Source organism: Lagopus muta, chromosome 3, assembly GCF_023343835.1.
Source record: "Lagopus muta isolate bLagMut1 chromosome 3, bLagMut1 primary, whole genome shotgun sequence".
Lineage (NCBI taxonomy): Eukaryota > Metazoa > Chordata > Aves > Galliformes > Phasianidae > Lagopus > Lagopus muta.
The window spans coordinates 81547654-81574872 of record NC_064435.1 but is presented as its reverse complement, the minus strand read 5'-3'; the positions used below and the strand labels follow the sequence as shown (position 1 = coordinate 81574872).

Here is a 27219-nt window from a genome sequence, read left to right as displayed (position 1 = left end):
ACAATTTAAAAAGAAGCCAAATTCTATAAAACATTCTCCTCTCTTGATCCTCCTTATACCACAACTAATCTCTGAGACTGCTGAACATTACCTTTAATCAATATTTTTCCTTTTAATAGGGAAGAGTCATACATGTCCACATGTTGATACACTGAGGCTAATTCCCCATACAATACAATAAAAGTGACTTATTCTCATTAAAACCTGCATCCCACAACCCAGCAGTTATTGTATATATATATATCCAACTACTATGGTTCTCTTTCCCCTCTCTTTCCAGAGTTTCCAGATATTCCTTGTACCCCCACACAAGACCATCACCTTTCACACTCTGTGGGAGGATGCCCGTAACCCTCCCTCACTCTCTCCCATAAAAATAACCCTGCCTTCCATTTCTTCCATCAGCTGCTCCTTGCACACACCATCCATCCTAGGGCTGCTAGCCTCGCAGAAGGAGCAAGGGGCCTAGCAGAGCTGCTGCTGCCAGAAAGAGCATGCAGTTGTTGCAGGAAGTGGCAAACCTTCCCACTAGCAGCCTCCCACCAAGGAGCAGCAAACTGGGTCTACCACTTCCTTGCTCCTGCTGGCTACACCATGTCTGATATAAGTCAGGATGCCATTGGCCTTCTTGGCCACCTACGTACACTGCTGGCTTACATTCAGCTGAGCATCGACCAGCACCCCCAGGTCCATTTTTTCCACACAGTCTTCCAGCCACTCCGCCCCAAACCTTCAGCATCCCCCAGGGTTCCTGTGGCTAAACTGCAAGACCCAGCACTCAGTCTTATTCAACTTCATCCCATTGGTCTCACCCAGCTATCCAGCCTGTGCAGATCCTGTAGGGCCTTTCTTCCCCCAGGCAGATCAACACTTCCTCCCAACTGGATGCCTTCTGCAAACTTACTGAGGGTGCACTCAATCCCCTTCATCAAAAGATACTGAAGAGGACAGGCCCCAGAACTGATCCCTAGGAAAGATCACTCATTTTTGATCACCAGCTGGATTTAACTGCATTTACCACTACTCTCTGGGCTTGGCCATCCAGCCAGCTTTTTACCCAGTAAAGAGTGCAACCCTCCAAGCCACAGGTTGTCAGCTTCCCCAGTAGACAATGTGCAGTGTACTACAGTCACCTACTATGTGCAGTATACAATCAATGAATATTAAGATGTTATAATTATGAAATAAACAAGAGAGTTTGACAAAGTAGATTATAATAACAAAAGGAGAATAAATAGAAGGCTTACCCCCATCCTGGGCTCACTTACAAAACTCCAGCAGAGCCGATCTCCAGAAGAGATCTTTGCCCAGTGGTAGCCAGCTCTTAAATAGGTCTAGGAGATGTGGAGCCAGGCTCCACCCCTCCCAGCAGCACAGGAGAATTGCCTTCACCTGTGCTCCTCTGGCTGACTCATTGCTCGCCTCAGGTGATCAATCAGAGCTGATCAGAACAGGCTGTGATTCAGCAGTTCCCATACAGTGCAGTCAGATGTTAAGATAAAAAAACAAATTTGATCTTTTATCAAACTAAGTACATCTCAAGAAGGCTTGCACTCAAAGTTCTCATGATTAAGAACGATAAAAGTTTACAAAATTATAGTTATATTACTAAAAATTTTAACATCCTCTTTGTGCATTTCAGTGGTAAATGATGTAGGTAAATAAAAATTAAAAAAAAAGTTTTACTGTGAATATTCTATTTTTCACAATTGACACTCTAATTTTATTATAATGAGTGTTATCAGAACATGATTAAGGGGCAGAAAGCAAAATTTAGGTTTTGTTTAAATGTGCAACTGTTATCTCCAGAAGAATCTGAGACCACTGTTATTTGAGTGATATTATCCAACTCAAAGTGCCTTTGAGAAATCAGCCTGTGCCGTTATTTTTCTCCTGATATATCCAGAATGCTAAAAGGTCTTAACAGGTCTGCAGAAATTACTAGGGGCTGCTGAGCAAACTGTGTAACTTGGAGAAAGACATCACTTAGCATTCAATTTGTTGATTTGATAAAAAAAATTACTTCACAGTACAACTGATATATAGAGATGTAACTAATATTTAACTGAATTGAAGTAAGATAAGCACTGGGCGGAGCAGTACTACGATCTCATAGTTTCCACAGTTTTCTACAAAATCTATATGTAAAAAAAAGCCAAAACCAAACCAACTTACATACGTAACCTCAGTCACTACAGAAACTTCTCTCTCCTTGTCAGTAAAGCAGTAATGCAATCAGAGTAGGCTTGCAGAAGTATTGTGAATACTGGACACTTAACAAGGAAGTTACTGACTTATAAACAAGCACTGTAAAAACATAAAATAATTGCATAAGTATCACAATGCAAAAGAACCAAAAGTCCTCCTTGACTTACGAGGATTCTTTGGAATGCTGGTGCATCTAAGCTTCCATTCAAAGACCCCAACAGCCTTCTGAAGGGGCCATCCCTGCAAGTTCAAGGCCAGGTTGGATGGGGCTTTGGGCAACCTTATCTAGTGCCTGATTGAGTGGTTGGCAAACCTACCCATAGCAGGAGGTTGGAACTAGATGCTCTTCAATGTACCTTCCAACCCAAGCCATTCTTTGATTCCCTGTCATGAAAGAGGACTGCCAAACCAGCCCTTTTGCAACTCACTCTTCCCTGGCGATGTGGAGAGCAAGTAGGGTACATTAGCAAATGTGCTGGGGTTACAGCAGGTTTCAGTGGGAGGCTAGAAAAAACAATTAGCACATACAACTGAGAAAAACTGTTGTAGTGAGCAGTAAGTAGTCAAACTGAAAAAAAAAAAAAAAATCCTTCAAAAACTGACCAACTATATTGAATTTCTTTCTTTGAGTTATTTTAGGCTAACCCAAAAATTATTTGGAGTACTTATCACAGAGCCATAGAATACCTTGGGTTGAAATCCTCAAGGATCAAGTCCCAACTCCCCTGCCACAGGCAGGATTGCCAATCACTAGATCCAAGTACTAGATCAGATTGCCAGGTCCCCATCCAATCTGGCCTTAAATATCTCCAGGGATGGGCCATCCACAACCTCTATGGGCAGCCTTATAATAGAAACACAGACTAATATGTAAGTGTACCCACTCCCTCTCAAACAACAACAAAATTCAAAATGAAAGATCTGAATATTTTATCGTGAAGTTGGAAGATCATAGTACAGCTTATTATTAACCTGGCTAAGTACTAAAATACAAGAGAAAAATACAGAAGAAGTATAGAGATGCCAATGTCAGGTCAACTACAGACCCAGTGAGTGACTTTTATATAGGTTTATTAGGAAATACACTTTGTTTGGTATTTCCCCTCCCCACCTTTAATCTGAACATATGGATACACATGGCCTATTTGTATTACATCATTCTGCTGGATTTGTAATTTATAATACACAGTAGTGCAGTAATGGTTTCTTCAGATAGGCACTGAACAAATATTATACTTGAATTGCAAAGAATCTAGAGAGATTTATTGATTTCATTGGGGCCTAAATTTCACCTGCCAATCTAAAACAAATAGGATATAAGTTAATTAAATATCAGACTTTATGCCAGGAATTCAAAAATAGAAAGCAAAATAATATATATATATATATATATATATATATATATATATATATTTTTTTTTTTTTTTTTTTTTTAAAAAAAAAAGGACTAAATCCAAATTTTCTTCTAAGGATTCTTTTTTTTTTAAAATTTAATTTAATAAATCTAGTAATATATCGTCTTCAATTATAAGAACCCATTTCAAGCTGGACGATACCAACACAACAGTAATAGAGAACTTTTTACTATGATACATTAGAAGAAAGAATGGTAGTTTCTTGAAGATGATCACCACACCAGAGTAAAATTTAATACCAGAATAGAAAGGACTTGAGAGCAAAATACCTTTTGCTATCAGTGAATCAAATTCACTTTCTTCTTCACAGTTTTAAGGAAGCCAAACAATAAAGAACAGTTGTGGATCATGTTTCTTTTGACTTGTATTACTTCAGAAGAAGACTCAAAGCTCAACCTTTAAAGCCAGCTAAGTCTCTGTATTTGGAGATGCAAACAAAGTCTGATTTCCAGAGGTCCAGAGCACCAGTGCTTTCCTTTAAGGTAACAGACTTGGAAGGTATCTAAATTGTCAACTGGGAAGAAAAAACACCATGACAAAAATCATACTGTTGATTTGCCATGTGTTTTAAAAGCGCTCATGTTTGAATAATTTTATCCATTGCTTTCAAAGCACATAAAGCATAGTATATTTTTTTTTTTCTTTTATTTAACATTATCTAAAAGGTTGTTGAATCCAACATGTCAGAAAGGAAAAGAAAATCTTTGAAATAAGCATTTCCTCTGAATCTTAAGGGTAGAAAACATCAAGTAAAAATAAATCAAGTTCAGATAACTCTCACTTCAGAGTATTTATTCCAGAATAGATCCTGAATTTTGACCCATACTGATCTTAGTAAATGGAGTGGCTGCTCAAAATGTGTTGTACTACAAGATCTTTTTTAAAAAGCCCATTCTCTTATTCTGTGCATTATAATTTTTTTTTTTTTTTTTTTTTTTTTATGGAAAACATACCACTTTCTTCAAGGACATGAGATAAGCAATATGATTAAGTATCTTTCTCTCATTTTTATTATTTTTATTATTGCTGCAATATTATTTGAGATTAGAAAGGATATTTAAAGAGAACAACAACACACTCCCCGAACTTAACTGACTGCAAGAACTTCTCAGGCTGACAGAACTTAAAGCACTGCCAATGGACAAAATAAAGAAGAAAACAAAACACCTCACTATTAAAAAACACACATCTTTCAGTGATGTCAATCAAAGATGTAACTTGTGTTTTGTATAAACTTTTAAACATTTTAAACAGGTTTCCAAGCTAACTGCCTACACATTCACACAAAGTAAAAATAGACGATTTTCCAAACTAAAGAACATAGAATCATCAGTCATTCTTTGTATTCAGAAACAAAAATAAACAATAAATCACAGACACACAGTACTTTATTTCAAATATCAATTATTACCACATTAGACAGTTTTCTTATTAACACTCTCATGAGGGGGGAAAAAAAAAGGTATCCTTGAGGTGTTTTCCTGCATCGCCACAAATACATCTTCACAGAATCACCAACTTGAAGAGAAATCCTACAGGATATTCCTTCCATATGTTGAAAATTTATCTTAAATTATCCACGGCAGTACAATTTTATGTCTGGTAAAATAAGAATTAGCTTTACATTTACAGTTGGTTTCAACTCACTCCTGTATTTCTAAAAAGTGCCCACTGACTTTGAAATCTGTCCAAAAAATAAGGAGAGAGGGAAAATAAGGATTAGGGGAGTTAGTGCAACAAATCTGTCTACACTTGAGGGTCTTTTGAGATGGCTGTTTCAAAACCAAAAAGGATGATTGAAAATCAGTACTGTTTAGTGAATGCATCTACATTTTGCAGAAGGATTATTTATTTCAAAGTGATAAATACGGCTTTCTCAGCATTTTCTAAAGAACGGGTATGAATATGGATGGAATTTTTAAAAGAGTGTTGTTTTTGTTTTGTTTTGTTTTTTAAGTTGGAAAGAATATGGATCTGGAGTAGAGAAAGGGCAGTGTCCCAATTCACAGCTTGTGCACTGGAGTATGTTAGCAACAGGACACCAGTTTCAATTTCCAACAGATATGATGGATGATGCTTTCCAATCCTCCAAAAATAAACAGAACTCCACAAACTAAACTGCATCACACTACTTCAATATAGCCCATTTATTTGCTACTCAGGTGCACAATTGCTAGAAGTTCCCTGTAAACCACAGAACTTAAAATACTTGCAGAGGTATTCTTAAGACCTGCACGTGCTGTTAATAACAATAGACATTCTCTAGCTATTAGCTACTGATTTGGTGTGGTTCAAGAAGTGGGTGCAGTTGTTGATGCTGAAAAGAGGCAAACATGGAATGGATGTGAGAAAAAGGTCTACATTATGAGAAAAATGCCAGTTCTCTGTAACCAACGATGTTGTCCACATTGCTATGTGGGGACATACAGACTTCTAGTTCTGGATTCCAAGAATCCCTTCACAGTAAAGTCCTCAGTAAGAAAACTAGACCAGACCTCCATCTTCTTATTACTCTTCTAATGTCTATCCTAATATCCTAAGAGGAAAATAATTAGATTCTCTTTGTGTTTGTACAGTACAAATTGCTTTCATAAATAAAAGTTGAGTAAAATATTCCGTACCTAATAACAGCTAGCAATGCAGAATGAAATATAAAAATCCCCGTGTTACAATTTTCAGGTATGTCACAGAAAGCTTCCTTCCTTCCACAGCAAGTGGACTTATATTCTTTCTAAAACTATAAGGTTCATTCCTACAAACACAGTTTATTACTGTTATCCTTACAAATGCCTACAATTCTTTGACACGATCATTACTCTTAAGCAGTTCTCAGAACTAAATGGAAATTTCATCAAAAGGCATTATCTATCTACTTTGGATGTGACACCTTTCAATTTATTTTGACGTCCTCATGTCTTACTCATTCATTCCAGAACAAAAATTTCCAACATTAGTAATTATTTCATCACATCTCTAATTTAATTCTTCTCTAAAATAATCAGATGCAATATTTTCAGTACTCCCATCAGATGTATAATTTTTTAAATACCCTTTTGTTCCTAACACACCAGTGTTCATCAGTAGCTTATCCAAGATTTGCCAACTATATATACATAGCAAGTCTACTCAGAAACCTCTCACCTTCTCAGTGGATCCTCCTGAGAAGGCAGCTAGCCAGTTTTTCAACTTCCTCCCTCTCATTCGACCTCCTCTTAAAAATGATACAGCAATCTGAGGGATGGCAGTGCTAATGCATGGCAGACACTACACCAACAAATCCTTGTCATTCATATTTGGTTACACTGAAGCGCAATGACAAATGTGTGTGGCAAAGAAACCTTCAGAACTTCTTTAGCTCAGTATTACGCCAAGCTTCTCAAAGTTGTCCTCTGCAGTCTTTAGGCACTCCTATCCATACCCAGTCTCCAAACTCAGTCTAGGAGCCAGCAATGAAAATGATCAGTCAAAGTTATTTCCTTGCTGTTCCATCACACCGCTTCTGTTTCAGCTTTGGATATATCCCTCTGAAGTTTCAATTTTCTTCTCTTAATAACTATGTGCCTCTCTGCAAGTTTTTGTACCTCCACTGACCACTGCATTTTTTTAAAGATCAATAATATATATAAATAAGCACAGATCCTATTACAGAGCCTTGTGACATCCTACTGCTAAGCTTCTGACACAACTGAAATGAGCCATTAAGCCTCCTCCGCTTTCTATCATCCCAGCCAGATTCTCAGCAGTCTTTTGAAGCATACCTGCTTACTTCCTTTAGTTGTTTCTTTCAAGGATATTTTCAAAGAAAATAAATGACATTCTGTACTTTATCTACTGTTTCAGGTGCGTTCAAAGAACTCAGTAAAATAGAAAGATGCTCTTGTTCCAGTTCAATCTTAGAATTTTCCAGTTTTCATATATGTTCGAACCTAGAATAGTCTAGTTCAAAGCATGAGTTCTTATGACTTGCCTTTGTTTCTTAAATTAATCTATAATGTAATAAACTTTAAAGCATTTTAAATGATAAATTACTTCTCAAATAAAAACTAAAATCTTTTTATGCAACCTAATATTGCAAAATTAAGCAAACAATTACTAGAGCAGAATACACTGATGACTTGTGGCTTAATGCATTTGAGTGTGCATTCCTAAACATGTTTATGATATAAATGGTATGTACAGAAGATAATCTAGTCATCTTCATGTTTGATTTTAAAATCTGCAGAGTTTCACAAGTGTACTGCTTATATATTTTTTTCCTGTTACTTAAAAGAGTAGTAGAAATAATTACGGCAGTAGTTCTGAATCGTGATTATCCCAGTTTGAATTTGGCAACTTGCACTTGAAGTAGATATCTCAAAGCAATATAGGATCTTGGTATATCATTTGGTGTTGATAACGAAACAAAGTGTAACTTGCAGTCAGCTGTTCAATACAAGTCTGTTATCGTCTCTTACCTAAGTAACTAGTGAAACTTTTTTTTTTTTTTAAATCTGTTTTTCTTTTTTTTTTTTTTTTAATCAAACCATTTTCTATCTTTTACATGGATTAAATGAAAAACAAAACAGTTCATTTACTAATTCTGTGATGTTTCCCCACCTATAACAGCCTCCCTATAAAGCCTTTTGTTGACAAAAAATTTAATTGCACTCTCAGCATCTCCCCTTTCAAGTAGATAATGAACTACACTAAGATTATTTTTGTCCACGTTTTATGGATTTTTGTATCAATGTATTAAGATTAATCTTTGTATAGGAACTGCTGAATCATGGCCTGAACCTCTGATTGACCACCTGAGGTGAGCAATGAGTCAGCCCTGGGAACACAGGTGAAGGTAACTCAGCTGTGCTAATGGAGGGATGGAGCCTGGCTCCACCTCTCCTAGACCCCATTTAAGAGCTGACTACCAGCAGGAAAGGATCTCTTTTGGAGATTGCTCCTCATGGAGCCTTTTCAGCAAGTCCAGGAATAGGGTAAGCTTTCCATACGTTTTTCTTTGGTGATAACCTGTTTAGCCTAACTTTCCTGTATATTTCTTAATTATAACATCTGTATATTCATTGATTCTACAATCTTCTTGTCAACAGAACACAGACCTACGTAGACAATTTTCTTAGCAAAGTTAAATTCAATCTACTTCATAGTCTTAAGAAAGATGGGAGGTATCTTTCTCAAAAGTGGAAACAGCATGGGACAAAAAAGCATTGATGGTTACTATGTCAAAGTAAAAGCCACTGTAGAAAGCATTGTGTATTTCTCATTGCACTTTCTACTTCTTCTGTATTGTCAAAAGCTGTTTTAAAGTTGCACAATTTTGACAATGTGGAAAGAAAAAAAACCCAAAAACAACCAGTTTGATACTTCTGTTGACACATTCAGTCTGATCTTCATCACGTTTTCTTTGCAGAGATGTAAGTAAAATAGGTTAAAAGTGAGCTTCACAAACAGAGCTTTTGCTTCACACTGCACTTCTTTCCCAACATTACCACAACAGGTATGACAAATCCTCAGAAATCACTTCTATCTGATCTTGATACAAATACCATAGGAATATGTGATGACTGATCATTATTGATTCCTTCTGAGCATTTAGGAGATTTAGACCCCAGAGATCAGATCTTCGGTCAGCATAAATTGATGCAACACCTGAAGAAATGCACAGCTAACAGAAATGCACAGCTAACAGCATGGGGCTTATCATTGGGCCTGCAAATACAATACAAATGTTGGTGAAGATAACAGCAATTTTTCTGTCAACAGAGGTTCAAAATTTTATGTCCAAATTAAGTATTTGAGACGTTTCTTTCACTTCTATAGATAGACAAAATCCAGAGTTCCCATTAAAGGGGAAACTCATTTTTCTGGGGCAAGTTGCATACAATGTTGTGTGTATATGCCTCCAAGGACATACCCTTTCCCTTTCTGTCGTACTGATGAAAATAAACTTGCCCTTAAAGGAACACTTAGGCCACACTGGAATTGGGGTTAGAGAAGCAACCAAAAGGAATGGGCTCATTCTTTCCAAAGTAGTTCCCTTTTTTCCAGCTGTATCAGAAGTCCACACCAACAGTCTTCAAACAGACAAACCTGGCATCCAAATCCACAGCATCTCTGTTCAAAGCAATGAAAGACAGCAGAAGGCAGAAAAAGCAAGAGACCATCTACTTACTCCTTATATTCTCTGGAAGACACCATTAAAACTTAAACAAGCCTTGCACCTAAATCCTTCTTTATCATTACAATCTACTAACGTAAGCCAGTCTATCTTGAAGATGAAAGATTTTCACACAAGTTCTCAATCCTGGAGAATCATATAAAGTAACAACGATCTGTACCATGTATCAGAAACTGCAGAAGTGTGATATACAAAACCCAGAAAAGTATGGGATAACAGGCTGATTTTCCACATAATACACACCATTCACACTACTGCGTTACTTAAAGCTTTTGCATGTATGATAAGGCAGAAAAACAAAGATAAATAAATTAACAACAATTTAGAGTATTATTTCAGTTAAAAGGAGAGAAGCTGAAGAATTTGAAAATGACCTAAGGGATGGAAAATTGATGGTAGGTTAAAATTTTGCAAGTTAGTGCATAATAGAAGGAATAAATGTGAACCCTTTGAAAGTAAATTCTAAATAATATGTAACTTTAAGGAAAACAACAAAGGTATCTAAGGTTGATTAAATTAAAACTGTTTTACTCTGAATCAGCGATTTGCAAAATGCAGACACAATACAAAAAATACAAAATTACACACTGCTGTATTCAACGAAGAGGTTTAACCGGTAATGTCAAAAGTTAGGCAGGTTCACAAAGGACTTTAACCCATTTAATTGGCTTTTGTTTCCACTAATAAAATGCTTGGTTGCTTTCCAGATCACTCCATGGAGATCAAACCACCACCCAAGTGCAATGTACAAACACACTGCAAAAGGAAGTTCCTGTCTCAAGGCTTTTTTTGGAATAATGTTTTACTACCAAAACATAACAAAAACAAAGGAAAGCTCAGAGCTGCTTCTGTCTGTCCAGAATGCTAAACAGGAATCTGAAGAACTGCAACACATCATCCCAACTTTCCTTTATTTGTACTTTTCACTCAAATTCCCACAGGAGTGAGTTCTGCGACTTTCCTTGTGCTTGACGGATGGGTTATATGCATTACTTGTGGTCTACAAGGACAATTAATCTGAATCATACCCTACATGCCTTCATCAGCTGCAATACTCTCCCGAAGGGCCTCCTGACAGTGACCTAATGATTTGCAACGCAGCTATCAGATTTAACCAAATAACAGGCACTATTTTCCATGTTCTCCAGAAAGTGTTTTTTTTTGTTTTGTTTTCCAAATCTGTAGGTTTTAATCCCATAAGCTGTTTTGAATAAGGGAGAGAATGGGTAACAAACACAATGTGAGCTCAATAATTTTTCTCAGGATGCCTGGCTTTTCTTTCAGTGCCAATACCATTGTTTCAAGCTGAGAACAAGACCATCATTCAACCGAAAAATCAGCAGACACCCTTGCTGCCCACAGGTCGATATACTCCAGTCATCTTTCTGTTGTCAGACAGACTATTGCTCATGCAGGTTATACATCTGAAGTAGCTTGTGCAAGGAGAGAGGTGCTGATGCCACTGTGTGCAATAGCAGTGCTTGTTCATCTAGCAAAGCGACATACTCCACTGCATTTCTTGTATTTTTTCTTTTCCTGCACACCAGCCACCAGCCTGCATTGCTCTAATTGTGACAACACATGCAGCTATGTGGCATTTCTTGCTTGTTTTAGAAGCTTGCATGATATTTTGCCCAAAATCTGTTTGTGCCGTTTATTCTCAATTGCATCCACGTTGGACACCATTACCTGAATAAGAACGTTAGTGATCATAGATAAACCCAGAAAAAAAGTACAGCAAGAAAGCTAGAATTTGCCAAGCAATGGAATTCAACTAATTTCTACTCAAGTTTTGCAGGACATTAAAAACCAATCCAGTGTTTAAACTCTTTGTAAAACTGCAAAACAACTTTCTAGCCTTGCGTGGCTCAGATTCCCATTACAGTTTCGATTCTTTGTATTCTACAGAAGAGAAATTCCTAGAATAGATATAAGCATATTATGTCTAAAAAATTTGCAATGAAATTTCAAAGTCATTCAATTTTTATTAAGGAAGCATGCTTTCAAAAAATCTCAAATGTATCCAAACCTAATGTCAGATACGAGGCCATTTTTTTGTCTTGCCTATTTTTGAGTAATACAGATTGCTTGTAGGTACCACTAAGATCTCTTATGCAACATCACAGTTTTTGGTGATGTTTTTTTTTCTGTTCCATCCACCCGTTTAAAGATCACCTATACTGACTTCTAGAAACAGGATCTTTAGAAAAATTGGAACCACAGAAGTGTTAATTCAGTGACCAGGTCCCACTTTGTCCATATGCCACCCTTCCTAGACTAGTATATAGAATATTACTCCATAGAGTTTGTTTTCAAGGCCAAGCCTTTAAAATATAAATATTCAATACAATGATGTGGTTGCATAAAACATATGGTTTGTACAGCTACTAGATTTTGGTATGCTGAAACCACTAACTACCAGAGCAAATAAAACTATTATTTTATTCTCCCAGCACTTCTGCGTATTTATCTAAATATTTACTGGTTGTCTTTTCTGAGACTCTTCTTAGGAACAAGAACTGTGTCATGGCAGTTTGTCATCTGAAAGCATGACTAGATGCTACAATAACACCAATATTTCATTGTAATTCCAGTCATTAAAAGGAAAATTTCCTGCATCAGCTCAAGTACAAAGTTATTTCCCAAAATGTGCTTTTGTCTTCCTGACAGCACCCATGTGGAAGTAGGAACTCTTAAATATAACAGAAGGTGTACGTGGAGGAGGTGGGAAGTTTGGAAAGAGTGCTGCATAATGCCAAACCTATCGTTTGCATTATTAATATGTCAGATCTGGTGAGTATGAAGAGCTAGAAATGAGGGTACAAATTTGAGGAAGTTTCTGCAAAATTAACAATTCTGACAAGATTCCTGAGGCGTTGACAGTGCTGAGAATGTGATGAGGTGTCCAGTCAGGACAGGAGGAATGTCCTGAGTAAGGAACAGAACAGGATTCTGAATAGCAGGAGACCGGTGCAGGGGAGGAAGAGGAGAGTCTATTTATCACATTTCAATGAATAGCAGTGACATTAAAAATAAAGCCAGCAACGAGCAGGTTGCAGCTTTAATGAAGAGAAGGAGAATGTGTCAGCTTGGTAAACTGCAAGGCCAGGCTAACTCTTGGCTTCCCTCTGAACAGAGGTCCAATCTGCTGATGCAGAATAGCTGAGTTGTACCACAGGCTTTTAAGAGAAAGAGTTCTGCCACAGAAATTTTAAGAAGTTAGGGAAGGAGACAGATGTTGGATACAACTGAATGTTATTCCTTCATAACATTACTTCCAAGCTCTATAATCAGAGATTTACTGCTTGATTTGGACAGTACCCCAAAAAAGTTGTAGAGGAGTCCATCTATAGAACCATAATAAATTAGGATATTTGCTTCTATTTCCCACCTGGAGTACTGTGTCCAGGTGTGGAGCCCTCAGTACAAGAAAGACATAGAGATTTTGGAAAGGGTCCAGAGGAGGGCAACTAAGATGATCAGGGGGCTGGAGCACCTCCCCTATGAGGACAGGCTGAGGGAGTTGGGCTTGTTCAGCCTGGAGAAGAGAAGGCTGCGGGGTGACCTCATTGCAGCCTATCAATACCTGAAGGGAACCTACACCCAGGAGGGGAGTAAACTCTTCAAAAGGGCTGACGACAGCAGGACTAGGGGAAATGGTTTTAAGTTGAAGGAGGGAAGATTTAGGTTAGATGTTAGGGGGAAGTTCTTTACTAGGAGAGTGGTTAGGCCCTGGAATGGGCTGCCCAGGGAGGTTGTGGATGCCCCGTCCTTGGACGTGTTCAAGGCCAGGTTGGACGGGGTCCTGGGCAACCTGATCTGAATATGTATGTTGGTGGCCCTGCTAGGCAGGGGGGTTGGAACTACATGATCCTTGGGGTCCCTTCCAACCCGGGTGATTCTGTGATTCTGTGATTCTGTGTGATTTCCAAGCAAGCTACACAGCTCAGGTTGGTGGCAGTGTTGTGAGAAAAGGAAAGCCTTGGTTAATAGCTCTTCAGGAGCCGAAAGAAGCAGAAATGTTCTGTGTATCCTTGGGCAACCATGCATCGTGACTATCTCCTCGGTTCCTCCTGTTTTGGTCCACACCTTAAGATCTTGTGAAAGTGTAAGTGTGAGAAAAATTCTTGTTATTGCAAGCACAGCTTTCAGCATTAGATGAAGGAGGTGGTAACAAGGGAACTGCAACACCTCAGTGAAACAGGTTAATACACCTCCAATAATCTTTTATGTGCCACTATCACTCCCGCACAGGACTTCCCAATTCCATTTCATGCCCTGTAACAAGCCCTTGCTACACTAGCATTACCAGAGAGGTTGGTGGGAATGATTTAATTATTTGGAGACTATTAACCCACCTAAGAAGGTCCTCTTTTATTCCTGTTTTGTTGTGTGAGGTTTTTCTTTGTGTTTTTTATTTGTTGGTTTGTTTTTGTGAATGCCTCAAGGCAAACACCAAGATGCTGAAGGCAGTCCTAATCGACCACTTCACTAGGAACACCACTGTACTCCAAAGCACATATTATTTATCATGAAACCATCACATCTGTGAACACTCATCTACTTCACCTGCTGAGGAAACTTGCACAGTGGCATCTCTTGCCTTCTCCCCCTCCAGCTTTGTTTACATCCTCAGAGATGCACATCCCTTCTTTAGCCCATGCAAAAGAAGGGATATTTGTGGCATCAATGTGTGCATTGCCATGGTTACCTAGTTCATCTGCAGCAAAAGGGGTTGGTCCATGACCTGACACCACAGCTCCAGGAGAGCATTCCTCCCTTGTCGGCCACTACAGAAGTGTTTTGTTTTGTTTTTCATAAAAATCTGAATGCAAGCAACAGTGGGACACACTGCTCAACCTCTCATGAAGTATTCAATGTATTTTTGTGCCTACATAATTTGTCTCTGAGCATGGTTTTTGTCAGCCCTTGACTTCAAGAAATTTTTCCAGCAAGTCATCATCAAAAGTATACCTGCAGATTTTACCCTCTGAATTTTATCTGAGGAGAACATTACACTTGAAAACTTAGCTTCAGAAGCAAGCTAGCAACTACAAGTTGGGTCTTTCATGAGAAAACAAAAGTTTGGGGCATCAGAATGATGACCATATTAAACTAGACTCTCATCAGGGTGAGGGGAATTAATAGCTTACTCCCAGCCAAAGAAACAGTTTGGGTTTCTTTGGTGTTGAAAATGTAGTTTATTTCACTCCCACTGTAAATCTACTGAGATACCGCCAAGCCAGGCATTAAATCTAAATAAACTCTCAATATGAAATGAGGTATAAACAACAAAATATTGATAAAATATAACGAAGAGAGAATTCAATCCAGGCAGAAAGTGCATGTACCTCCACAACTGGCTCAAATTTTCAATGAAAAAAACATTATCAACTTCAGTTTTTAAGAAACATCACTCTATCAGTTATTTCATTATAAAACATAAATAAGCCATTATAAGAAATCCCTCCTCATATTGTTCATCTGTTCACATAATGTATGTTTCTAATATTCATAACAAATTTGAGTCTTTCATTATTTCAAGAAGCAATGGTGCTACCCCTGGAAATAGTACACTGAATACATGAACCAAGCATGTCAAAGCAAACACACGTATCTCACAGCTGTGAAGTCCTCCAGACTTAATGTGTCTGAGACAAAAGTGGGTAATTTGCATCTGATTCACAAAATGAATCAGCCAAATGAAAAATCTACATAAGAATGACTGATTTGTACACTTACCTTTTCCATTTATTGTTAATGCTGATGCAATTGTGGCTGTTACTGGCACTGGCAATTGTGGCACTAATGGATGTATCCTTGGTCGGCTCCCCATCCTGGCACGCTCTGCACCAGGTCCTAATAAAGCTCCCACGGGTTTTTCTGCTGCTACTTCAGGTGCTACAGAGTCTTCTTGATCCTGCTCTGTGTGGTCCATTTTATCAGGGCTTTCATTTTGGAAGCCATCAACTGCTGTCCGGCTCTTAATTGGACTTTTGGGCACTAGGATTTTAATACCTGATTTTGCAAGGTCCATATTTTTCCTTCCAGAAAGAGATGGTGAATTGTTTTTCCGGAACTTCTGTGTGGCAGTAAAGAGTTGATTATTTTTTGACTCGTGGTCTTTACTCATAACTAAAGATTTAGTGGAAGTCTTTGAAAAAGAACTATTGGTAGACCTAGAAATTTGTTTTCTGGCGTTATTTGGAGAGGTCCTATTTGTCCTAGTTAATGTGCTTTCTTTTTGCTTTTCATTGTGACGCCTGTTAAATTCATGTATATACTCCTCACAATTAACAAGGTGCTGTTCTGGCTCCCAGGTGTCGTCTTCACTGTCATATCCTTTCCATCGCACCAAATACTCTGTCTTTCCCTTCTTGTTTTTCCTCTTGTCAACAATTCTCTCTACCTGTTAAAAAGGAAAACTGAGCATTAGGCACAGGCAGATACACAAGTCAATTGAGCAACATACATGCAAATAATTTTTTGAAGTGTACATAGATTTTAAAATGCTCTTTAGTCCAGTAATTCTCTATTGTAGCTCAATATCATGCAATCTTTCACTGCTGACTGGAAATGCCTCTCTTTGTACTTCAGACTGTTACTTCCACCTAATAAAAGATGCTCTAGAATACCAAAGTCATTATTCAATATGAATTTTGCATGCGCAAGAATCTGAATAAGACGTATGTTGTTAACCATCAGCATTGGCTCCCAATGAGTTTCAACACCAAGATCAACGTGACTGGGATTTCACTCCGTGAATACAGAGATCACACGTAAATCTGCTGCGAAAACACAGTTTGTTTACCTTACAGAACGTATTAATGTATCATTACCTGAATAACTTGTTTACTTAGCACAAGGCATATGTGAGAATATCTTGCTTATGGCAAGTTATCCTTTAGTTACCAGGGACAATATAGTACACCTCCAAAGTCAGGGCAAACATGGAGTAGTTTTTAGAGGCTGTTCACTTTGTGAAAACAGAGAACTTGTTTTGGCCAGAGACTTCGGTACACATACTTGAACCAATTACCATGCCTCACTTATCTGCAAATAGAGATGGTATTTATGTCACCAGCATTAAGCAGTTACATGCTACAACTGCCTGTGGGAGCCACGTTGTAGAGGAATTCAGGCACTGGTGTAAGGCAGGCAGGGCAGACAGGAGCAGCTGCAGGGACAGAGGCTCATGCCTTGCACCAAATTTGCTGTCAGTCATGCTACCACAACAGAGAGGGAATTCTTTCATAGAAAGAGAGATGTAAGTATAAGGCTAAACTCTGGATTTTTCCTTTTTTTTCTCTCCATGCTGCTTTCTGGTAAATTCTGCAGCCTACTTTGTTTCAGTTATGGAATCAACACAGCTTTCTTCCCATCTCTATCTCCCTTTTGGTTATTAAGAAGAAAAAAAAAAAAGGAGTGGGAAGAGGTATGCGATGAGACTACCACTTATTAATTTACCTCCTAACCCTGGTGCACCTTATGAGTAAGACCATGCGTACAAGCAGCAATCACACATACCTAGGATAGCTTCTGAAGACTAGCAACATGTACTGGAGTTGCATTAGAGTGAAGCACCTACAGACTAATTTGGAAAGACAGAAGCAACATACAGACATACATGTCGTTGCTGAATCATGTTACTCTCAACAATAGGTTCTCTTAACATTACACCTCAACTTTGATTTTTTTTATGTGGCATATTATCATAATGAACTGCATGGTTTACAACAGCGAGGTTAAATAATTGCTATTACTGTAATAATAGAAGCAAAATAACTGTGCTTCCTAGATCTTCACACTTATCTTGCAAGTGCTGTACTATGCTGTCCTGCCAAGAGGATGTTACGTAGTCCTGTTTGCACTGGTATTAAAAAGAACCAAAACAATTGAAAAAAAAGACAAACACAAACTGTCAGATTGGTTGCACCTGTACCTTGTTCCTCAATTGCATTGTATTAGCAATTCAACACATTTTATGGAACACAACATAAATTGTACCAACATTAAATATGTAAAAATTGAAACATATTAAAACTGTCTTTATTCTGATTATTGGACATTTTAATAGTCACTGGATTTAAAAAATACCTCACTATCGAAACTATTATTTTTCCATGAAACTGTACTTAACTTCTTAACACAAATGCTGCCACAGGTAAGTCATCATACAGAAATAAGCCTTCCTTTCTCTTCTGTAGACACTGAGTAAAAAGATCTTTAAGTATTAAGTCAGAAATGTTAAATTAGTAAATAAACTCATGAATCATAAACCTGATACAATACTGTCAAAAAAACAGTTACCATGTTAGTCTTGCTTGTTGTTTATCTTTCTCATGACCCGTTAAAATAGATTTTTAAAATATGATTTGCAGAAAGATCTCTGCAACCAGGCAAGGTATTTTTATTTTCTATCAGAAAATCCTCATAACAATCCAAATGGCATTGATTTCTGGGCACAAAGTTCTACTAATGCTTTGCATACTGGAAGGCCACCCATTAAGGACATGTCCTTTTAAAGCAGGAAGCCATTCTTCTCATCCAAAAAAAACCAGACACCTCGCAGAGATAACAGATGAACCTTAAAACAGGAGATGCAAAAATCCATGGCTAACCCAATAATTTATAGAGCAAACAGGAATGCATACAGAAAGCTGTTATACTCAGCTGTACTGCCCAAATCTGCAACAAAACCCATTTTGATATTGCTCTTTTAAAGATATAGTTGTTGTTTGTTTTTTTTTTTTAACGATGCTGTTTAATTCTTCTATCTGTTTTATTTACAACATAAAAAATATAGCAATTAACCTGTTATACACAATTTATCACGTGTTTTCAGAGTTTTATTGAGGGACTTTCTGAATTGCCTCCACTTAATTAAACTGCCCTCAGGCCACTAGGAAAGCTGTTCAGGAATATTCTACTTCAATACTTCTGCTGATAATAACAGGTACAGAAGCATTTCACATCCAGGTTTGGGAAGAGAAGACTGGAATGTTTCCACAGAGTACACAGAGTCGTTAAATAGAGTTACACAGGGCCACAGTTGAACACGAATGTTTGAACTCAATTTCATAGCAAAAACAGGACTATAAGCTTGTACATTCCTTCTTTTGCTACAGAAAAATAGTTTGACCAAGTCATACTTTTCTACTTTATTATACAGTGGTGACATGATGTGAAATATAATGCAAGACACTTCTAGTTCTTACATTAAAATATACTAATACACCCAAACATTAAAATGAACAAGAATATGACTGAGTGGGGAACTCCATCCTAAGTCCAAATTCCCACTTCCCGGCACTTCAGTTATGGTTCTGTGTGATGGTACAGCTAAACAGATGAAATAAGCAACATCAAAACAGGCAGTATTTCTTTCTTCCCCCTTGCTACCGTGGAGCTGAGCTGGTGCTTTCCTGATCCTATGATGAGTGAGTTCTGAGAGCCAAAAACTGGCAGAGTGCCCCAAAGCACCAGGTAAGCACAAGACCACATCCTAGGCCAAGATCATGCCAGAAATGCTGGTGACAACTGCTTCTTGCCAACTACCATTTCTACAGCCTCCAATGCCTTCTGCCACAGGGTAAGATTCATTTTTAGTTCTTAAAAGGTTCTTTAGCAGCAGATACTGGCAGCACAATCTTAGTTTCCAAGTGTTGTGGAAGAATCAAAAGAAAAATGAAAATGATTTAAAGAAGAGAAAATGATTGTGAGGGAAGAACAATCTGGGTGGCAAAAGTTAACATATCCCACTTTATCCACTTCAAGTACTCATCAGCTACATTTGAAACTCAGCCAGCAGAAAAATCGACAGAAAAATTAACACACTGCTCTGAGGCATAATCCAACACTGCAATATCCATACTATAATCTCACACACAATGGTTATACTTGAGACTTCCCATCTGCAAAATGGTAAATTTCCATTCCCTCCATGAACGTGGTAAGAATTAGTTAGTGTTTGCTTCTCTCTCTTTGAGGAAGGAAATACTTTGGTTTGAACTGCTTTTAATAACAAAATAAACAGCATTTACGCTTTAAAACAGAACAGATAAGATATGGTTGCAATCAAAAGTGCTGTCCAGCTACAGCTGTGCCAGGTGCAAATGGTCATATTTACAGCCCATCTGTAACTGCTCCTCCCTGTCCCATGCTCACAGACATCAGCTCCTCCCCATCTGTCCACATAACTCCTTGTGCAATTGTTACCTAACGTAGCTCTGTCAAAGTGACCTGGTTTAGATATTAAGCTAATGTAGGCATCCTGAAATAACTGGTTTGGAGAGCAGCCACATATGCAGTATTTCTGACGCATCTAAGAGGACTGCAGGGGACAGCAAACACCTTTGAGCAGGATGGGTGCGGTAACCTCTTCATTCTGCTACACTCAGAAATTGGATGTGCACCAAATGGACATACTGACCTTTGTGGGTCCCTTCAAACTCTGGGTATTCTATGATTCTATGCACTCTTAATCCCAGATAAAAGATCTTTAGTTCAGGTCCAAATAAAGATGAAATTCAGAAGGATATTTTCCATCCGTAACATTGCAATTTGTGCACATTTTAAAACTCTGCGTAAGGCATACTGAAAATGCATGTGTAGATTTATCTTTAAAAATAATTTAATTTAATGGGCTATTTGAAGAGACTGAGGTAAAGGTACACCACCTCCAGTAGAGGGAAAAGACAGAGTGAGCAAAATAAACATATAAATAAATAGGCAAGTAAATATTCAAGAAGCATTGCTGTGTTAATCATAAATTCATTTTCTATTCCCATGGCATTTCTCTCTGTCCTCACGTTTGTGTCAGACTAAATTAATTTAAAGGTAAACAGAAAAGAATCCTTTTGACTTCATCCTCTCTGCTGCCTGTGAAATATAGAAGACCTTGTTCACTTAGCTTGAGGCTATGTTTGGTTCCGAGCAACAGCACAACTGGGAAGCAAATCCTTTTCCACTTGCCACTATTCCCACTTACTGTGCAACAGTTTTGTTCACAGACTAGTTTTCATGTACGTGAAGTGGATTCTTTTCGGAGAAATATAAACTGGAAAAGCTGATTTTGATGCGCAGAACATGCTTCAGCACTGAGGGAATAAGGGGCCAAGAGAAAAACAGCTCTGATCAGTTTCAACACATGTTGTGGCATGGATATTTGATCCTAAGAAGTGCCATTAAATCTAGTCCAAGAAAAATTGCTGCACAACATAATGCACTGAAATAAGGGCCACAGCAACAGGTCTTTCACTCTACTAATTTTCACCTATTGATCCACATTTCTCACGGAGATGTTCCCTAATTCAGTGATGGAACCTAAGCACAACAAATGCCAGTTTTGCGCAACTGAACACGCTACATGTGAACAGTCACTCTTTGTTAACTTAGAAACTGTCCCATGTACAAATGGGACTTAAACAATCATCCATAAGCTATCAACAGTGGTTATGAATGACTACACCCTCTATTTATTAGCATCTTTTCAGTGACAAACCCAGTAATAAATTGAGTAAACTCAATAAAGTCGGTAATCAGCTATTTAAATACTTTTTATTTTAAGAGAAATGAATGCTACATAAAAATGCATACAACAGCTGAAAAAGTGAAGCAACAAATTTTGCTTAAAGCAAAATGAGAAAGTAGTTTTGGGAAAATAGTTACTCAAAAAATAATTTGATGAGAAAGTCAAATTAAATCTAAGGTCTGCAAAGTGAGTGCTAAGATCTTTGATGTACACATTTAATAAGAAAATACATTATTCCCAATACCATAACCTGACACCAGTGCTGCTCACTGCAATTAGCACAAGGAGATGAATTTTAGAAACAGTTTAAGACATGTATGCTTAGAATGCCCAAATCATGGTACTGTATAGTTTAAGTTCACATTGATACCATTACAAACTCATCCTAAAATACCATGCACATCTTCATGCAGCTCCAAGTTATTCCATGTGCCTTAGTCTGAGAGCAAATGCAGTCCATACTCTCAGAGCTGACTGATTCAATTTACAGCACAATGACTGGACTAACAGCTGATGAACTGTGGCAAACTGTGCTGCTGCATCCCTGTGGCATGAGTAGCTGGAGTGTCTGTACAGCACAGCAATCTCTGGCTACAGTACCACCTGTATTACTGTTATATTGTTCTGGAAGCCAGGGCCATATAAATTAAATCTGGATCAGATGTGAGCTGACTGTTTTCTTGTCCAGCCAGCTACAGTAGATGACACAGCTCTAGTGTGACTTCTATATAGCTCTGAGCAGATGCCTGATGCGGCCAAAGGCCTGCTAACACAGCCCACAGCCAGCCCACTACGGTGCCTTCTGGCACTCAGAACCAGCAGGAAGAGTTCACACTGAACCAATACTTCACAGCCTGCAGCCATTGTGCTTCCAAACCAGTGCTGGGGGTCTGACAGCCTCAGCCTCCCTCTGAGGAAGCAGTCTGTGCATGCAAGTTTTGTACATACTATCATAAGTCAGGTAAACATCTAAAAAACTGCCAGTGGTCCCTTCATACTGACAGCCCAACAAAGACAATTGTGTATTCTCAACCCTATTTCTAAAACTTAACAGTGTGAAAACAAGCATGGCGATTTTTCCCTTTTCCAAGCTTTATTTTGATGAAAGGCTGTTCATTCTTTTAGGATTCCTGGACACAAGTCATGCAAGAGCTAACTTTGTGGCTATTTGCAGCACTCAATGGATACTACGCCCTCCGGGTCTTAATTAAAGTTCTAGTGCACATAAAGTTCTATTCTGCAGAAATTTCTAATCAAGTTGCCTATAAAAATGTACGTTTCCTGGTCAAGCTCATAATTTACCAGTAACTTGATTACTGATTGTTATCCACAGCCTTTACACAGACAATAGACAAAATCATTACCACATTCTCATCAAAGCAAATGGTTTGAGAATCATGGCAGTGGGACATGCCACACCCAGGCTGCACAGGAAATTCCTCAAATGGCACATTAGGAAGTTCCATGCCTAGCAATAACATTCAACAAACAGAGTATCACTGTATATGCAACTCCTCAATGGTCCCTTGAAAAATACCATTCATAGACATGAATAGCACAGGTCTCAAACCTGGCATAAGCAGCACCGTACCAAAGAAAAAGAACAGAGAGAACTGAAATGTATATTGGCAGTGCCAACACCATGATAAACAGAAAATTCTCTTTCGCTTAAAGATGATCATGTTTTGGGATGTGATAATTTGGGAAAACATAGTCATAAATTCAAGCTATCTCACAGTAGGAGGCTCAACAGCTTGACAAGTATTGACTTAAAGGACAATGCCAATAGAAATATTGTCACTTTATCATGCATCTAGAAGAATAACATAGAGTAGCAGATTAAAAATTCATCATAAAATATCAAGGCAGCAGATATTTTCTATCAAAGCAGGAGAAACAGAACTTTTAACAGTGCTCAATTACAAAGACTCTGCAAAGGCAAATGTCTGACAAATATTCAAAACTTTTTACCTAAAAATAGAGTCTGAAGGAGAGAGGTCACAGCACAAATGGACTCCAAATCTTAGAGAATGCTTTGTCATGCCTAAGTAAACTTCTCCCAACAAGAGCTGTAGCAAGGAAGAGCAAGAAAAAGAAAAGCACAAGACAGCTGAAGAGGGAACTTGGTATGCTGTATTTGACTTATCAAATTTTTAATTCCACTTTTATAGACCAGAATCAAATGAGGCTTTCCAGCAGCCTCCTAGCTGCAGGAGGGACAGTGGGGAGCCTGCTATTGTAGATCGCTTGACCAAACCTCAGTAAGAAGGCACACCAGGCCTCAGACAATCTCTCAGAAGTTACTTGGTAGCACTATTTTATTTGTTTTATTTCCTCTTGGAGGTCCTGAGGTGCTTACGTTAAATAAAGTTGACTAGAGACAGCTTTCTTTGGAATCACTGGATATGAGAAGCCAGAACACTCACACATCTTACTCACATTAGCAGACTTCTCTCACCCTCGCCATGTAAGATTGCAGATAAACAGGGAGTAAAAGTTTATTTCCACAAGACATAATTCAAGCATCTGGATACAAGACTACAACCACATTTTTGTTTCCAAACACAGAAAAACACACTAAACAGTTCCAGGCCATATTTAAGATCAACATTCTTTACTGGCTTTCTCTGTGTTCCTTCCCTCTGTTTCAACATCTCCTAGATGGACGAGCTGTATGAGCACAGTTCCCAGTCTCTCTGCCTGTAATATGACATCACTCAATACTTGATCTAACCCTGTCTCAAAATGATGGTGATAAAAAAATTTCCTCTAATTAGTCAGCCTCAACGCTGCACAGATGCCTATTATTTCTTACGTTGCTTCTCTCTGGGATTTATTAGTTGATGATCTGTTTTTCCTTGGAAAGTTGGAAACGGGCATTTTTCTGTTTTAGGTGTCAGGTCTCTCTGTGTCTGCCCAGCTTTTGCTATAAACCTAAATTCTTGTTTCTTATTTAATACCATGGTGGCTTCTGTGATTCCACTCTCATTTCCACTGTCTTTTGGAACAGGGTTATGGGATACATGTAAAGCTAAACAGACAACAGCTATTGCTGGCAACTCCGCTTGGCAAAGATTATTACAGGCTACAAGGTTTTAATGTTTATTTGTAACAACAAGTAAGTTTTATAATGTTCTTACAATGTATATTTCTGTTTTTTTTTTTAAATAATTAAAAAAGAAGTTCATCATCTTTGGCTCATTATTTACTTTTTACTTGGCCTCCACATGGCATATTCATATGACAAGCTTTGCAACAATGTTTTTGTTCAAATCACTTTTTTTATTTCACCAATATTTATAACTTTAAGGAGTTTCCTAAACCTCATCTTTTCATCCTTTAAACATGCCAATCAGATATAAAACAGAAATTACTTTCATTAATATTTTTAAACACATACAACTCTTTCTGGCTTTATTTATATGAAATTATATTGCTAATAATTATGATTTTTCTGAAATATATCTTAATGCTTTTGCATGATGAATACTTTCTAATATTCTGCAGACATGGGTTACTTAAACAAGTTGTCCCAACTCAAAATTCCTCACATTTTGGCAATGACAACAGAAACGGAAGGAAAAGTGAGGTGCTTTAGGCTTGGATAATGGCATATAAAATACAAAGACTTTCTTCAGAAAAATCTTTACGTAAAAAGAGGAAAAATAAACTCAGTTTCCAGAAACAGGTAACAGAAAAGGTTAGCCAAACATTTGCTATTTTTACTCATATATTTTTTCCAAGGTACACCATCTTAGATTTGGTCCTAGCATGAAGGAGCATTGTAGTCTTGATAAAAAAGTACTGTATGTAGGTGTTTGAAGGTGGCATGGCAAATGAAAAAACCTATACTATTTGTTCTGGTGTTTTTACCAATGCTCTTTGTAGTCTGTGGGAAGCCTGGGCCCTCTCTTAAAATAAACCAAAGCCAAAATCTTCATTTAGCCAGAAATGGATGGTACTAAAATTTGTAAAGTTCAGTCTCAGATACCTAGAAATTAAGAGTTTCTTTCCAAGCATATGTGTCCTTCTCTACTTACATGCAAGTGCCCCCCTCTTAGAGATGTCACATAAAATGACCTGTCATTTTTCTGTTATTACTATGAAAATATCAGCTGGAGAACTACTACAAGCTGTGTTGCAAAGGAAGAAGATATTTTCCTACATTTTCCACCAGAAGCGGATCTGGTGCTGGCTTCTGGTAGCTCCTCATTCACTCATTCTACTCACTTCTAAGATAACGCTCAATCTGCTTAAAAAAGTAGTTCTTGGGGAAAAAAGAAAAAAAAAAGTTCTAGTGTCTCTTCTCTCTCACAACATCTCCTTCAGTCTCTTCTTATTCTTCAGTTGTTTCTTATTCCTTTTCCCCCTTTTGTCCCTGTCTGATACTGCTATTTGCAATGCCTTTCCTAATCCCACATCTGGCATCTATTTTACTCTTCAGTGTGACTTTTCATATTTAAAATGGGTTTAAATATGCATTCTAAGTATGAACACTTTTTAATTAAGAGCTGTTTTTAACACATAACATCTTTGCTTCTTTCCCCTTTCTCTACTTAGAAAAAAAAATATTCAAACTAATACCACAAGAAAGTAAACATTTACATAAAAATTATACAGTTTAACATCAATGTTATTGACAGACTGCCTACACTGAGAAATAGTCATCATAGGTCAGAGACAACAGTGGGGAGTTATCATTCCCCAGTAGTTACCAACTCATAGAACTCTATTTCTGCACAAGTGATTCCTGTCAGTTTCATTGCACAAACAAGTCCTCAAATTCAGGAAATGCTTAGGCAAGATATAACATGTTGGTCTTCCAAACTTCTAAACTTGGTAATCTCTGTCTGTATAAAATAGAAATAATTTATCTAGAAGCAAGCCATCCAATTCCAGGAATATGGCATTATCCTTTTGTCATAGCAGTTACAGTAACACTGAAATAAAGAATTGTATTTCATGTTCTTTCAATTTTAATTGGAAGGATAGATGAGATTTGCCTTCTCCCCACACATTTGTCTTGATTCCTAGCATTATCACTGCATAATTACATTGCATCCAAAGATTTCATGTTGTGAAATCTTCGCAAAAAGAGTCTCTGTTTCTATAAATAACAAGATACTTTCAAAATCTTTTGAACTTGAGATCTTTAAAAATAGCTATTTTCCCTCTTCTAGGTGCTGATAATGAATCTAGTCATCTGTTGGCAATACCCAGTATCACCTCACTATGAAAAGCAGCTAGTGGCTAACAGGAATACCTTTTGAAACATACATTTAAAAAAGATATTTGTATATTAAAGATCTTGTGCAATAGTTTTTGGGATCATTTCAAATTCTTCAGCACAGTTTTAGAGTACAGTTAGTCCTACCCAGAACAAAACTTCAGTTTTATCTCTACAGCTACTTGAAAATTGAACTAAATAAATTGATATTATTATCATTACAACAGCAATACAGAGAGCAGAATCAAATCTCTGAGACAAATGCAAAATTTAGATGCAATCCAAAGCACTAATAAAGGAATTTCCAGGAAACTATGACCAAACTGCTGTACTTTGTCACAAGGCTGCATGCTCCAGCCCTTGCCACTTGGGCAATAGATACATTCACAATTCAAGCATGACATTAAAGTTATATTTTTCACTGTGAGAGAAATTAGCCATACCATCAACATGAGAAATACCTTTTTGATCTGAAACAGCACAAATCAATGAACTTAAATACTGTTTAGTAATTCCTTCATCATTTTTTATTAATGTGTTTTCTTTAAGAAATGCATGTTGAATTTGGAACAACTTAGCTCAGCTACTGTGAAGAATGTACCTGGCCCCTTCCTTCTACAGAACGTAGTAATGTTATGAATTAAATTTGCAAATGGATCTGGTG

The 27219-nt window shown here is 37.6% G+C and overlaps 1 protein-coding gene across 5 annotated transcripts in view; it reads right to left on the bottom strand.

Annotated features, from left to right (window-relative positions):
* The window catches only part of CDYL (chromodomain Y like), a 103976-nt gene that overhangs the window by 40594 nt on the left and 36163 nt on the right, over positions 1 to 27219 (bottom strand). Inside the window, exon 2 of one of the 5 annotated variants that reach the window (XM_048938471.1) lies at positions 15538 to 16204. The exons of 1 other annotated variant lie outside the window; for it this stretch is intronic. In XM_048938471.1, the coding sequence (XP_048794428.1) occupies positions 15538 to 16204 (667 nt within the window). Of the gene's footprint in view, positions 1 to 1247; positions 1332 to 15537; positions 16205 to 27219 lie in introns of those variants that run through there. 3 more of the 5 variants (XM_048938472.1, XM_048938473.1, XM_048938476.1) reach the window with 3 other exon arrangements.